Raw genomic sequence first — 12,253 nt, 5'->3', positions numbered from 1 at the left:
TTCTTATACTGCTTAGAGGCAACTTTACATGCAGAAGTGTTATTATTCAGTTAAGTCATATGGCTCTCATTGAGCTTGAGTGCCATTCCAAAGAAGATAGATAGTCTTATTCCAAAAGTCTGATACCACAAAATAAAATAATCTTTAAAGGCCTGATGTTTAATGGTAGGAGACTCCAGGTCATAAAATAAAGAGACATTCGATTGATAATAAATTTGAGATTAGAAAAAGTGAAAAGTTGACTAACAAAGGGTGCCGTTTCAGTGTTGCTTATTGGTTTTCCCTTGCCTACCCCAAAGCATTCCTATTGTTCCAATTGTGATGTCCTAACTCTTCTTGTCTCTACTTATTGATCAGTCATCAATTATTATTGAAAAATTCTAGATACAAAGTTCTAACCAGTATTCTGATGAACTTTGATATTAGTTGGAGAAAAAAAAGACACTCACCCAATGGGAAATACCTTATGATCAAATGTGAGGTGGTCTCTCTCAACTGTAATGGCAAAGAAGGGCATGATAAGAAGAGCCATCATTTGTTAAGGGCTTACTTAGTATGTGCCTAGAGTTTTCTATGCACCATTTCTATCAGTCCTTATAGTCGGATCAGGATGACTTCTCCATGGAACAGGTGAAGTTTGCTCAGCAGTTTGAAGGTTTGATTGACATCAAACTTTGCAGTTGTAAACAGGGCTATGGTTTAAATTCACATGTGATCTAACCGTGTACTTCCTAACCTTTTTCAATCTATGTCAACATAAATTAATTTTAGTTACCAAATGTAATCTTTTACTGAATGGAAACAACTTTATAGGGTGAATAGAAAGCTTTATTTTTTCGTACTGCTTACCTTCAAGTCTATTCAATGGACTATTTCTTCTCCACCTTTTTAATGTTTTCTAGGGTGGGCCTCATAGCTTGTCCAAACATTCTTGAAAAAACAAAAACATTCTCTGGTCACCTTTGGGCACAAGAAGTGTCACTTAAGTATTCAGAACCTCCAGACCATGCATAATCTCACAACTCCATAGTCTTACCTTATTTGAAGCTTATCCTCACTGTTGAAACTGTTTCAGGCTGAGAGGCTTGCAGTGTTTGGATTCTCCTTTGTTTTCCTATCTCCCTCTACTGCTTCCTCATGCAGTCTGCTTGCTGCAGTGTCTGATCTTCCAGGGCTGGACCAGTATTAAAAGAACTGGAGAAGAAGACTCAGATTTACATGGCCACTACTGTGACAATCTGCAACTGGCATTCGCGGGACTTTGATATTTAAAGAAGGCTCTTTAGATTCCTCTGCCTGGAATCTCCAACTACAATACTCAAAGGTTGTCCTTTTTCCCGAGTGACCACTTAGGACTTCAACCAGTACTTAGTCGTGGGCATCTGATTTCACCCCACTAAGATTCGTTTTGTTGGGATCCCAGTACCCTTTTAAGTGGCTTTCTCCTTTAAGTTTATCTCTTAGGTGAAGTAGTCTCTTCTTTTTTTAAATTTTATTTTTTTTATTTTTATTTTTTAACATCTTTATTAGAGTATAATTACTTTACAATGGTGTGTCAGTTTCTGCTTTATAACAAAGTGAATCAGTTATACATATGTCCCCATATCTCCTCCCTCTTGCATCTCCCTCCCTCCCACCCTCCCTATCCCACCTCTCTAGGTGGTCACAAAGCACCGAGCTGATCTCCCTGTACTATGCGGCTGCTTCCCACTAGCTATTTTACGTTTGGTAGCGTATATATGTCTATGCTACTCTCTCACTTTGTCCCAGCTTACCCTTCCCCCTCCCCGTATCCTCAAATTCATTCTCTAGTAGGTCTGCATCTTTATTCCCGTCTTGCCCCTAGGTTCTTCTGACCATTTTCTTTTTTTTTAGATTCCATATATATGTGTTAACATACGGTATTTGTTTTTCTCTTTCTGACTTACTTCACTCTGTATGACAGACTCTAGGTCCATCCACCTCACTACAAATGACTCAATTTCGTTTCTTTCTATGGCTGAGTAATATTCCATTGCATATATGTGTCACATCTTCTTTATCCATTCATCTGTTGATGGACACTTAGGTTGCTTCCATGTCCTGGCTATTGTAAATAGAGCTGCAATGAACATTTTGGTACATGACTCTTTTTTTTTTTTTTTTTTTAATTTACATTTATTTATTTATATTTTTATTTTTGACTGTGTTGGGTCTTCGTTTCTGTGCGAGGGCTTTCTCTAGTTGCGGCAAGCGGGGGCCACTCTTCATCGCAATGTGCGGGCCTCTCACTATTGCAGCCTCTCTTGTTGCGGAGCACAAGCTCCAGACGCGCAGGCTCAGTAGTTGTGGTTCACGGGCCTAGTTGCTCCGTGGCATGTGGGATCTTCCCAGACCAGGGCTCGAACCCGTGTCCCCTGCATTGGCAGGCAGATTCTCAACCACTGCGCCACCAGGGAAGCCCCATGACTCTTTGTGAATTATGGTTTTCTCAGGGTATATTCCCAGTAGTGGGATTGCTGGGTTGTATGGTATTTCTACTTTTAGTTTTTTAAGGAACCTCCATACTGTTCTCCATAGTAGCTGTATCAATTTACATTCCCACCAACACTGCAAGAGGGTTCCCTCTTCTCCACACCCACTCCAGCATTTATTGTTTGTAGATTTTTTGATGATGGCCATTCTGACCGGTGTGAGATGATATCTCATTGTAGTTTTGATTTGCATTTCTCTAATGATTAATGATGTTGAGCATTCTTTCATGTGTCTGTTGGCAATCTGTATATCTTCTTTGGAGAAATGTCTATTTAGGTTGAAGTAGTCTCCTTTTTTTTTTTTTTTTTTAAATCAGTCATCAATTTTATACACATCAGTGTATACATGTCAATCCCAATCGCCCAATTCAGCACACCACCATCCCCACCCCACTGCAGTTTTCCCCCCTTGCTGTCCGTAAGTTTGTTCTCTACATCTGTGTCTCAACTTCTGCCCTGCAAAGCGGTTCATCTGTACCATTTTTCTAGGTTCCACATACATGCGTTAATATACAATATTTGTTTTTCTCTTTCTGACTTACTTCACTCTGTATGACAGTCTCTAGATCCATCCACGTCTCAACAAATGACTCAATTTCGTACCTTTTTATGGCTGAGTAATATTCCATTGTGTATATGTACCACAACTTCTTGACCCATTCATCTGTCGATGGGCATTTAGGTTGCTTCCATGACCTGGCTATTGTAAATAGTGCTGTAATGAACATTGGGGTGCATGTGTCTTTTTGAATTACGGTTTTCTCTGGGTATATCCCCAGTAGTGGGATTGCTGGATCATATGGTAATTCTATTTTTAGTTTTTTAAGGAATCTCCATATTGTTCTCCACAGTGGCTGTATCAATTTACATTCCCACCAACAGTACAAGAGGGTTCCCTTTTCTCCACACCCTCTCCAGCATTTGTTGTTTGTAGATTTTCTGATGATGCCCATTCTAACTGGTGTGAGGTGATACCTCATTGTAGTTTTGATTTGCATTTCTCTAATGATTAGTGATGTTGAGCAGCTTTTGATGTGCCTCTTGGCCATCTGTATGTCTTCTTTGGAGAAATGTCTATTTAGGTCTTCTGCCCATTTTTGGATTGGGATGTTTGTTTCTTTAATATTGAGCTGAATGAGCTGTTTATATATTTTGGAGATTAATCCTTTGTCCGTTGATTCGTTTGCAAATATTTTCTCCCATTCTGAGGGTTGTCTTTTCGTCTTGTTTATGGTTTCCTTTGCTGTGCAAAAGCTTTGAAGTTTCATTAGGTCCCATTTGTTTATTTTTGTTTTTATTTCCATTACTCTAGGAGTTGGATCAAAAAACATCTTGCTGTGATTTATGTCAAAGAGTGTTCTTCCTATGTTTTCCTCTAAGAGTTTTATAGTGTCCGGTCTTAAATTTAGGTCTCGAATCCATTTTGAGTTTATTTTTGTGTATGGTGTTAGAGAGTATTCTAATTTCATTCTTTTACATGTAGCTGTCCAGTTTTCCCAGCACCACTTATTGAAGAGACTGTCTTTTCTCCATTGTATATCTTTGCCTCCTTTGTCATAGATTAGTTGACCATAGGTGCGTGGGTTTATCTCTGGGCTTTCCATCTTGTTCCATTGATCTATGTTTCTGTTTTTGTGCCAGTACCATATTGTCTTGATTACTGTAGCTTTGTAGTATAGTCTGAAGTAAGGGAGTCTGATTCTTCCAGCTCCGTTTTTTCCCCTCAAGACTGCTTTGGCTATTTGGGGTCTTTTGTGTCTCCATACAAATTTTAAGATGATTTGTTCTAGTTCCGTAAATAATGCCATTGGTAATTTGATAGGGATTGTATTGAATCTGTAGATTGCTTTGGGTAGTATAGTCATTTTCACAATATTGATTCTTCCAATCCAAGAACATGGTATATCTCTCCATCTGTTGGTATCATCTTGAATTTCTTTCATCAGTGTCTTATAGTTTTCTGTGTACAGGTCTTTTGTCTCCCTAGGTAGGTTTATTCCTAGGTATTTTATTCTTTTTGTTGCAGTGGTAAATGGGAGTGTTTCCATAATTTCTCTTTCAGATTTTTCACCACTAGTGTATAGGAATGCAAGAGATTTCTTTTCATTAATTTTGTATCCTGCAACTTTACCAAATTCATTGATCAGACATTATATACCTCTTCATGGAAGCACTCAACACTACCTAAAGTCATGCCAAAGGGATTGAGCCTGAATATAATTCAACTACTGATCTTCAGAAACACAGAAGACAGAGGAACAAGCTGTAATGAGCTACTGAGCATGCAATTTGTAAAATTGAGACTAGAAAATTCTACAGTGTAGAAAACTCTTGGATTTTTCAACAGATAACTTGTAGCAAAAATAAGTTTTAGATTAAAAGAGACTTAAAAGACATATCAAAACATATATAAAGGAGCAAGACTAGCATATAGGGATATACATTTGACTGGTGAAACTATGAACAATGCAAGGAAATAACTACTGTAAAAGGATAATGATTTCTTATAGAAGGAAGAATGGGATTGCAGTTGGTATGGAGGATTTAGAGGGGTTTTGCATGTTGGAGGGGGAGTTCTGGCAAACTTCTACTTCTTGACCTGATGGTGGTTAATATTGTTCTCCTTTGAGTAATTTGTTAAGCTGTGCATCTGTTTTGTGTGCTTTTCTATATCTCCGCTTTCTTTTACAATAAAAATATTATTTTGAAAAATTGGTCACAAAGAGGAGGGAGCAGAGGCAAGGGAGAGTTAAGCTCAAATGAGAAATTTTGAGATACTGATGTCTATTATGCATGTTTAAAACTCTTTGATATTTATATAGTTTCCCTATATTTCTTAACATTCTCAGTTGTAAAGTACAACAGTACAAAACCAAAAATCCGCAAGGTTCCCGTTACCTACAGAGAAAAGTCAAATTCCTTAATATGTAGCTTTTTATCTGAGGACCACATTTAATTTTCATACATCATTTGCTGCCATTATCCTCTAGGCATCAACAGATGGAGTCAGTTAAAAATCCTCACTATTCTTTGAACGTGCTGTATTCTTTTTGTGCATTCATGCCCTTGGGATTCCCTTCCCTGAAATACTACTATTCTTACTTCAAAACTCAGTTTAAAGGTTATTTCCTCTATGAACTCTTCCTTTTCCCCAGGCAGAATTATTTGCTCTTTTGTCTGTGTTCTCATATCATTTTATATGATACTTTGGCTTAAATCCCTGTAATATTATGTCTACATGACCCTTTCTGTGTAGACTAGAGCTCTTAAAGAAAATATGTTGTATTTATTTTTGTTTTCCCTGTGCTAAGACAGTGCTTGGCATATGAATGAATGAATGAATGAGAAGAGACAGGAAATTGATTAGCTCCAGAGATACTTTGCCTAAGGAAGCCATTGGGTACAGGGAAAAGATGGAGTTACCTAATCAACTATGTACAGGTGAAAAAAAAAAAAAAAGCCACGAGACTACAAACGCTTGTCTTATATGTCACTATGTTAAGTAGAACTATACATAATTGTGAGTATTCTGTGTTCACACGTCTCATGTTTTATTCCATCACTTTGTCTATCTTTAATGGATCACATCACAGGATTTAGAAGAGACATTTGAGTTCTTCAATTAGTATGGCAGTAATTTTCTTCTTAGTCTGTTCATGTTCGGTCTTTGGTAACCTTTTGTAGTAATTAACCCATCAGAAAGGGTATAGTCATAGCTCTCACAGAGAATATAATGCAGTTAAAACTGGCATCCTGAAGCGGTGACAATATCCTGGGTAAAATATGGGCCAAAAAAATAAAATGGGAAGTAATAAATAAAACTCTATGAGTAGGTCTTATTAATATTCCCATTTTAGTCCAATGAGACAGCAGAGACATGGAGACTTTAAGCAACTTGCTCAGGTCACATGACAGTAAGCACAGAAATCAGGACCTGAATTTAGTCAGCAGCCTGCTTTCACTACACAGCACTAAGTAAATGGTAGTTATCATTAATGTGATGGAGAAGGGGACTCTTGTGTCCAGCTATAGGAATATGAAAAATGAAGGTCTCTCATTTTTCAGATAGATCTGGAATCAAATATGCCTTTCTTGGTGTTTTAGCAGGATAAGTTAATTAGTCTCAGTTATGGGAAGAACAGATTAGAAACACTGTCAAAAATAAATTCAATACAAATTACTTTACTCAGCTTGGGAAAATTTTCATGTGTGCTTAAATTTCTTCTTTGTCTTTTTAATGGTCCTTGAAAGTTAATTACACAAGCTTCTTTTTTGAGATACAGAACAAATCTACTACTTGAAAAATAAATGGCAAGGGCAGCTTTCAGTCTATGCATGGCTTTGACCCTTTATATTTGGGATCAAAATTGATGTTACATCTTTTATACCTGTTGTTGCAATTAGATATTAATAGCCGGTATTTTAAGTGTTTTTTAAAATGGATGTTTCTTTATAAACATTGTGCTTTCCTCCAAAAAATCAAATGTAATGATCTTCAATTTCTAAGTTAACTAGTGAGATACTTCTTTGCAAATGAGGAAATTAAAGAATGGCATGTTATACTTTAAAATATTATGTAAAAATTTGAATAGTGTATGTTAAGTTTTAGAAATGTCCCTGGAATTGTTTAAATAATAGGATTATCTTTATGTATTTCTGTGTTTTTGTTCTTCTATTCTAAAAAGAGCAGAATGGGTAAAAGAATTTGCTCTTTGTCTCTCCAGGTTTGGACAATCAACAACAATGACCCACCTCATTCTTTGCTGTATTTGCATAAGCATAAATATCTTATCTTAGGAATTTTTTCCTAAGCTCTCTTTATATGAAATTCGAACAAAGATTAGGAAGAGAATTTTATTATTTGGTTTCTTGCAATCCTATGTCATGGCTTGGTTGTATGTAGCAGAAAATATTCAATGATCGTTATATCAGTGAAGTTCAGTATTCTAGGGCTAATACCTATACATAGCAAACTTTGAGAATAACTACAAGGATAGCATTTAAAAATTTTCTTGTCAACGTAAGAAAAACAAATGGAGAGACATTGTTTAAATAAAATGTGAACTATAAAAAGTAAGTAATGGATAAAGACCCAGAAAAAAAGATATTTGAAAAGTGAGAGATTATTTCCCAAAGAACTATCAAGTCTCAGGAAAAATTCTTGTTCAGTTATTTTGTAGTTACAAAAATATTAAACTGTTAAAGCTGTGTATTTAAAATAATATAGTTTTATTGTAGTAGAGGCTAAAATATTAAAGAAAAATTCCAATAAGGAACAAAACCTAATTAAGTATTTCTCTGCCCTTGTCACTTTTTCCCAAAGAATAAAACAGTTCTCTTCCTGTGGCCACTGGGGCTTCCCGTTTGTAATGAGTTTAATAAAACACCTCAAATGCTTGTATTATTTAAAACTCACATCACTTGATCCTCAGAGAAGGCCAGAGGTGGAGCAAGTATTTTCTCTATTTTTACAGATTTATTATTTTACCCGTTCATTTACCTGTCATGTACTAACATAACAATAGCTAACATTAATTCACAACTTGCTATGTACCAGACACACTTTTAAGTGTTTCACACATATAAACTCCCTGCAATCTAATGAGTACAAAACATTATTTATTTCTGGTTTTAAAGATGAGGCAACTGAAATACAAAGAAGTGAAATAATTTGTTCATAGTCACACAGCTAGTGAGTGGCACAGCCTGGCTTTGAACCCAGTACTCTAGCTCCAGAGCTGGCATTTTTAATCATTCTTCTGCTCTCTTGGTATGGTAGCTATAAAAGTCCATTATAACTATGATCTTATGAAAGAGACAAGCAGAGAAGGACATGGAAAAAAGTAATTGTTAATTCAACATAGATTTATTGAATACTCACTCTGTGCTAGGTGCTTGGTGGGAAATTAAACAGACCTCCTCTTTACCCTCCTAGAGCTTACAATTTAACATAGAAGCTGCTCATTAAACAAATTACAGTAATAATGTGAGAGAAATGTTTTGTTAGAGGAAATATAGGAATTCACAGAAACATCTACCAGGAGTGATGAAAGGCTTCCCAGAGGCAGTGGTGATTAAGCTGAGATCTAACAAGTGAGTTGGCATATCTACCTTGAGTCTGTCTAACCTAAATCCTAAATCCTCGGTTAGGCTCTTTCCACTAGACAATATAAATAGAACAGGAACAAGAGGGCTATAATATCAGATACAATATGATTTTCAAAGTACAAGAGTCTACATAGGTCTGCTAATAAATTTGAAAAACTTCATGTAATAGACAGTGTAGTAGAACATATATTGTCAAAATTCACTCAGGAGTAACTTACAAAAATGGACTTTAAACCAATAGGAGAAATTTTTAAAGTTATCAAAAAAATATGTCCCTCTAAGGGTCAAAGAGTTTTGCCTATGGGTTCTTTGAGATTTTCAAAGAATGGATAATTCTCATGCAATGTAAAATTTCTACATCTTATTTATAAAGAGGCATAGTTTCCATATTTATTTTATGAAACTAATGTCTTCTTGACACAAAAACTTAAGAGGACAAAAAATGAAAATGGGTACAAAAAGACCAAAGAAAACACCAAATCAATAAGAGTTAAAGGAACTGCTTCCCACAGCCAAGCACAGTTGATCTCAAGAATATAATGATAGTTTAATAATTATGAATCTATTACTGTAGTTCATTGATAAGTCTATAGTTATCTAACGGGCATTTGACAAATTCCAATCTTCATTATCATAAATAATCTTAAAGACTAGAAGGGTACTTTGATAATATAATACAGAAATGCATGGTTGGTTTAGCATAAGATTAATTAATGTAGTTTATAAATTAAGAGATTAAAGAAGAAAAATTTGATCATTTTAATAGATGGAGAAAATGCATTCAGTAAAATTCAACATCCTTTCATATAAAAAATTTTGATCAAAGAATGGAACTGCCTGATTAAGAAAAAACAAAACCCAGTACAGTCAGCATTGCAGTTAAATGGAGAAACACTGGAAGCATTCTCCTTAAAATCAGAAATAAAATCAGGATACTACCACCTCTGACTGGATGCCGAGCCTACTTATAAGGAAAATCATAGAAAAGAATGAGGAATGGTAAAGAAACAAAGTTACCATTAGTCGCTGATGTAAGAGTACAAAGACAGCCCCCCCAAAATATATAAGGTTAATCAGAAAGCTTACAAATATTTATGGAAACAACATCAATTAAGCAAAAAAATCAATTGAATTACTATATGCAAGTAACAGAATACAGAAAATGTAATTTTGTGAAAGGATATTATTTGTATTATAACAGCATCAAAATTATAAAGTGCCTTAGCATGTTCACTAAGTGCTGTAAGTGGCTGTACCTGAGCCACAGGAGCTCTACAAAACTGCTGGGTTGTAGTGGTCAATTCCTTCCTGCAGTTTCAGCCCCATTTCCTTGCCTCCACAGGTGTCTGTCTTCAGTAGGGCTAAAAGGAGCCCAAGCCCGTTAACCAGCTGAACAAACGCTATGATGGAACAGACCCTTGCTGAGATTTAGACTGGAGAGGTTGTGGAAGTGGGGCTGGGCCAGGATACAAAGAGAAATATGGGGGAAGAGAGAAGTTACTGAGACGAGTCAAGAGATCTTAGCATTTTCATTTGCTGTGTGATCCTAGTCAAGCAACTTGTTCTCTTTAGGAATTCTTTTATAAAATTCAACCAACAGGACCCCCCTCACAGTTACTGAGAAGAAAAAAATGAGGGAATACATGTGAAAGTAGCATACATAGGATGTTGTGCTTAACATTCTGTCATCAAATGTTAGTTTTTCCTAAATAAGATACAGTCCGTAACTTCCCAAAGAAAAAGAGGCTGTGTTACAATAGCAGCTACAGCAGTACTGAAGGGGCTTTCATGTAGTATGCAGTATCCTATTGAAACAGGTGTCAGCATCATCCTCATTTTACAAATGAACCCACAGTGGGTGTTCTTCTAGGCACCTGTCAAACTGTCTACAGCAGCCAGCAGAAATGGACATTAGCAGTAGTCAGAAGAGTGTAGTACTCATTGGTCAACTCACTGGCCAACTCATTGTATTGCCAGCACCACTGACTGCCTGTCCAACATAGTCTAATTTGCCACTGTTTTTTCTCCAGTTTAATAACTTTCATACCTTTTAAAATCACTGTGCATTTGAATTAAGCCAAGACCCTGTTAGATCCTTCATGGTCTTTTTTCAAGGGCAGAATATGTACACACTCTTCTAGGTCCTTCAAACCCTTCTCAGACATTTTTGAATTAGTAAATTTCTGTTCAAAAGATCAAATCAGGAGATTCTCCCCAAAATGTAAATATGTAAAACTCATTAAGGTAGTGCCTGTTATCACACCATATCATCATTATTCTCATCATCATATTTATTTCTTTTCCCCACAGTGGAATTTCTGTAAGCATCAAGAGTAAGAAAACTATAATTTCCAAGCAGAACATACGAAGTTTCTGCTCAGACTTGACATGTTCCTTTGTACCCACATTCCATTGGCCAAATATGCCAAGCACAAAGAAGTGTTCAGTAGAAGTCAGAAGGTATTGTTTTATAGGTGATTAAATTTAGATTTGAGGAAATTAAGCCCAAGGTTATATATAGCTAGTATTTGGCAGTGCTAGATTTACATGTAAGGCTGTATATTCTAGATGTTTTATTTCCCACCCCAAAGAACAACCTGATAAGCAATGACTAAATTTTTAGTTAAATGAAAAATTCACATTTCCAACCTTTCCTTCTGAAAACTTTGGTCCTTTTTTCAGAAGGAATAAACCAGGACAGAACACTGCAGCATAGGCGTCTAGGTAACTTACATAAGGAACTTGGACATAGAGAGATGTGGCAGACTTCCAAGTGATGGGAAGAATTAGTGAAAACAAACAATGACTTCAATAAGAATTTAACATTTTGGAAGAAGAACTTTTACTGTATTTGAAAAGTTTAGGATTCTCTTTATGCTAACATCTTAACTCATTTTACTTCTACAGCTAATCTTCAGAAATAAAATTTTATAATTTGTTCCCTACTATTACAAAATATATAAATTGAGATCTTAAAGCTTAAAAGAATACTGTGGCTTTGAATGAGCCACCTCTTATTTCAAGTTTTTAAATACCTTTGGTTTTGCTTTTTAAAAAGTTTTAAAATATGCCAATATAGTACTATATTTTACGTTGGTAGTATAAAATTACTTTTAGTTTATAAATTTATATTTACAAGTTCACAGGCTTTACTAGGGCTGATCTTACTGAGCCTAAGTATAAATGTCTTTGGAAACATTATTGCTATTTAGGAATATTCTCACATTTTATGTTAACTTTCAAAACCATTCAGGTTTTTGAAAAATGTATTTTTATTGAGTAATTCATTTGAATTATTGCCTGAGAATAATTCTTTGTACATGAAAAAACTTGTTTAAAATTTTTTTTCTACAGAATTCTATAAACCTGAAGAGTAATCTTTTAGAAAAATCATCAGAAGGAAGGAATTTGTAGAAATAAAACTGGAAACATTCAGAATCTTGATGGTGTGCCAAACCAAATGTCAACTGGAGCTCGACCAAAAACTAAAGTAAGTAGTTTTCTTACAGAATATTCTGGGTGGAGGGCCATGCCCCACTCATACAGTGAAGAGAGTGCCATATTTGCATGTTCTCTATTACTTTTTGTGTTTTAAGTTAAACATTAAGGTTGACCTGTTTTTTATTATAACA

The 12,253-nt window shown here is 35.5% G+C and overlaps 1 protein-coding gene across 1 annotated transcript in view; it reads left to right on the top strand.

Moving 5' to 3' along the window:
* The first annotated feature begins 4,316 nt into the window (after window positions 1-4,316).
* The window catches only part of STARD13 (StAR related lipid transfer domain containing 13), a 391,062-nt gene continuing 383,125 nt past the window's right edge, over window positions 4,317-12,253 (top strand). The window contains exon 1 of the mRNA XM_082365302.1: window positions 4,317-12,111. Coding sequence (XP_082221428.1) covers window positions 12,082-12,111 — 30 coding nt within the window. The 5' untranslated portion in view covers window positions 4,317-12,081. The remainder of the gene's footprint in view (window positions 12,112-12,253) is intronic.

This window comes from Balaenoptera borealis (genome assembly GCF_965194805.1).
Source record: "Balaenoptera borealis genome assembly, chromosome: 18".
In the NCBI taxonomy this organism is placed as follows: Eukaryota; Metazoa; Chordata; class Mammalia; order Artiodactyla; family Balaenopteridae; genus Balaenoptera; species Balaenoptera borealis.
Note: the sequence above shows the minus strand (reverse complement) of the source record. Positions and strands in the feature narration are given on the sequence as shown.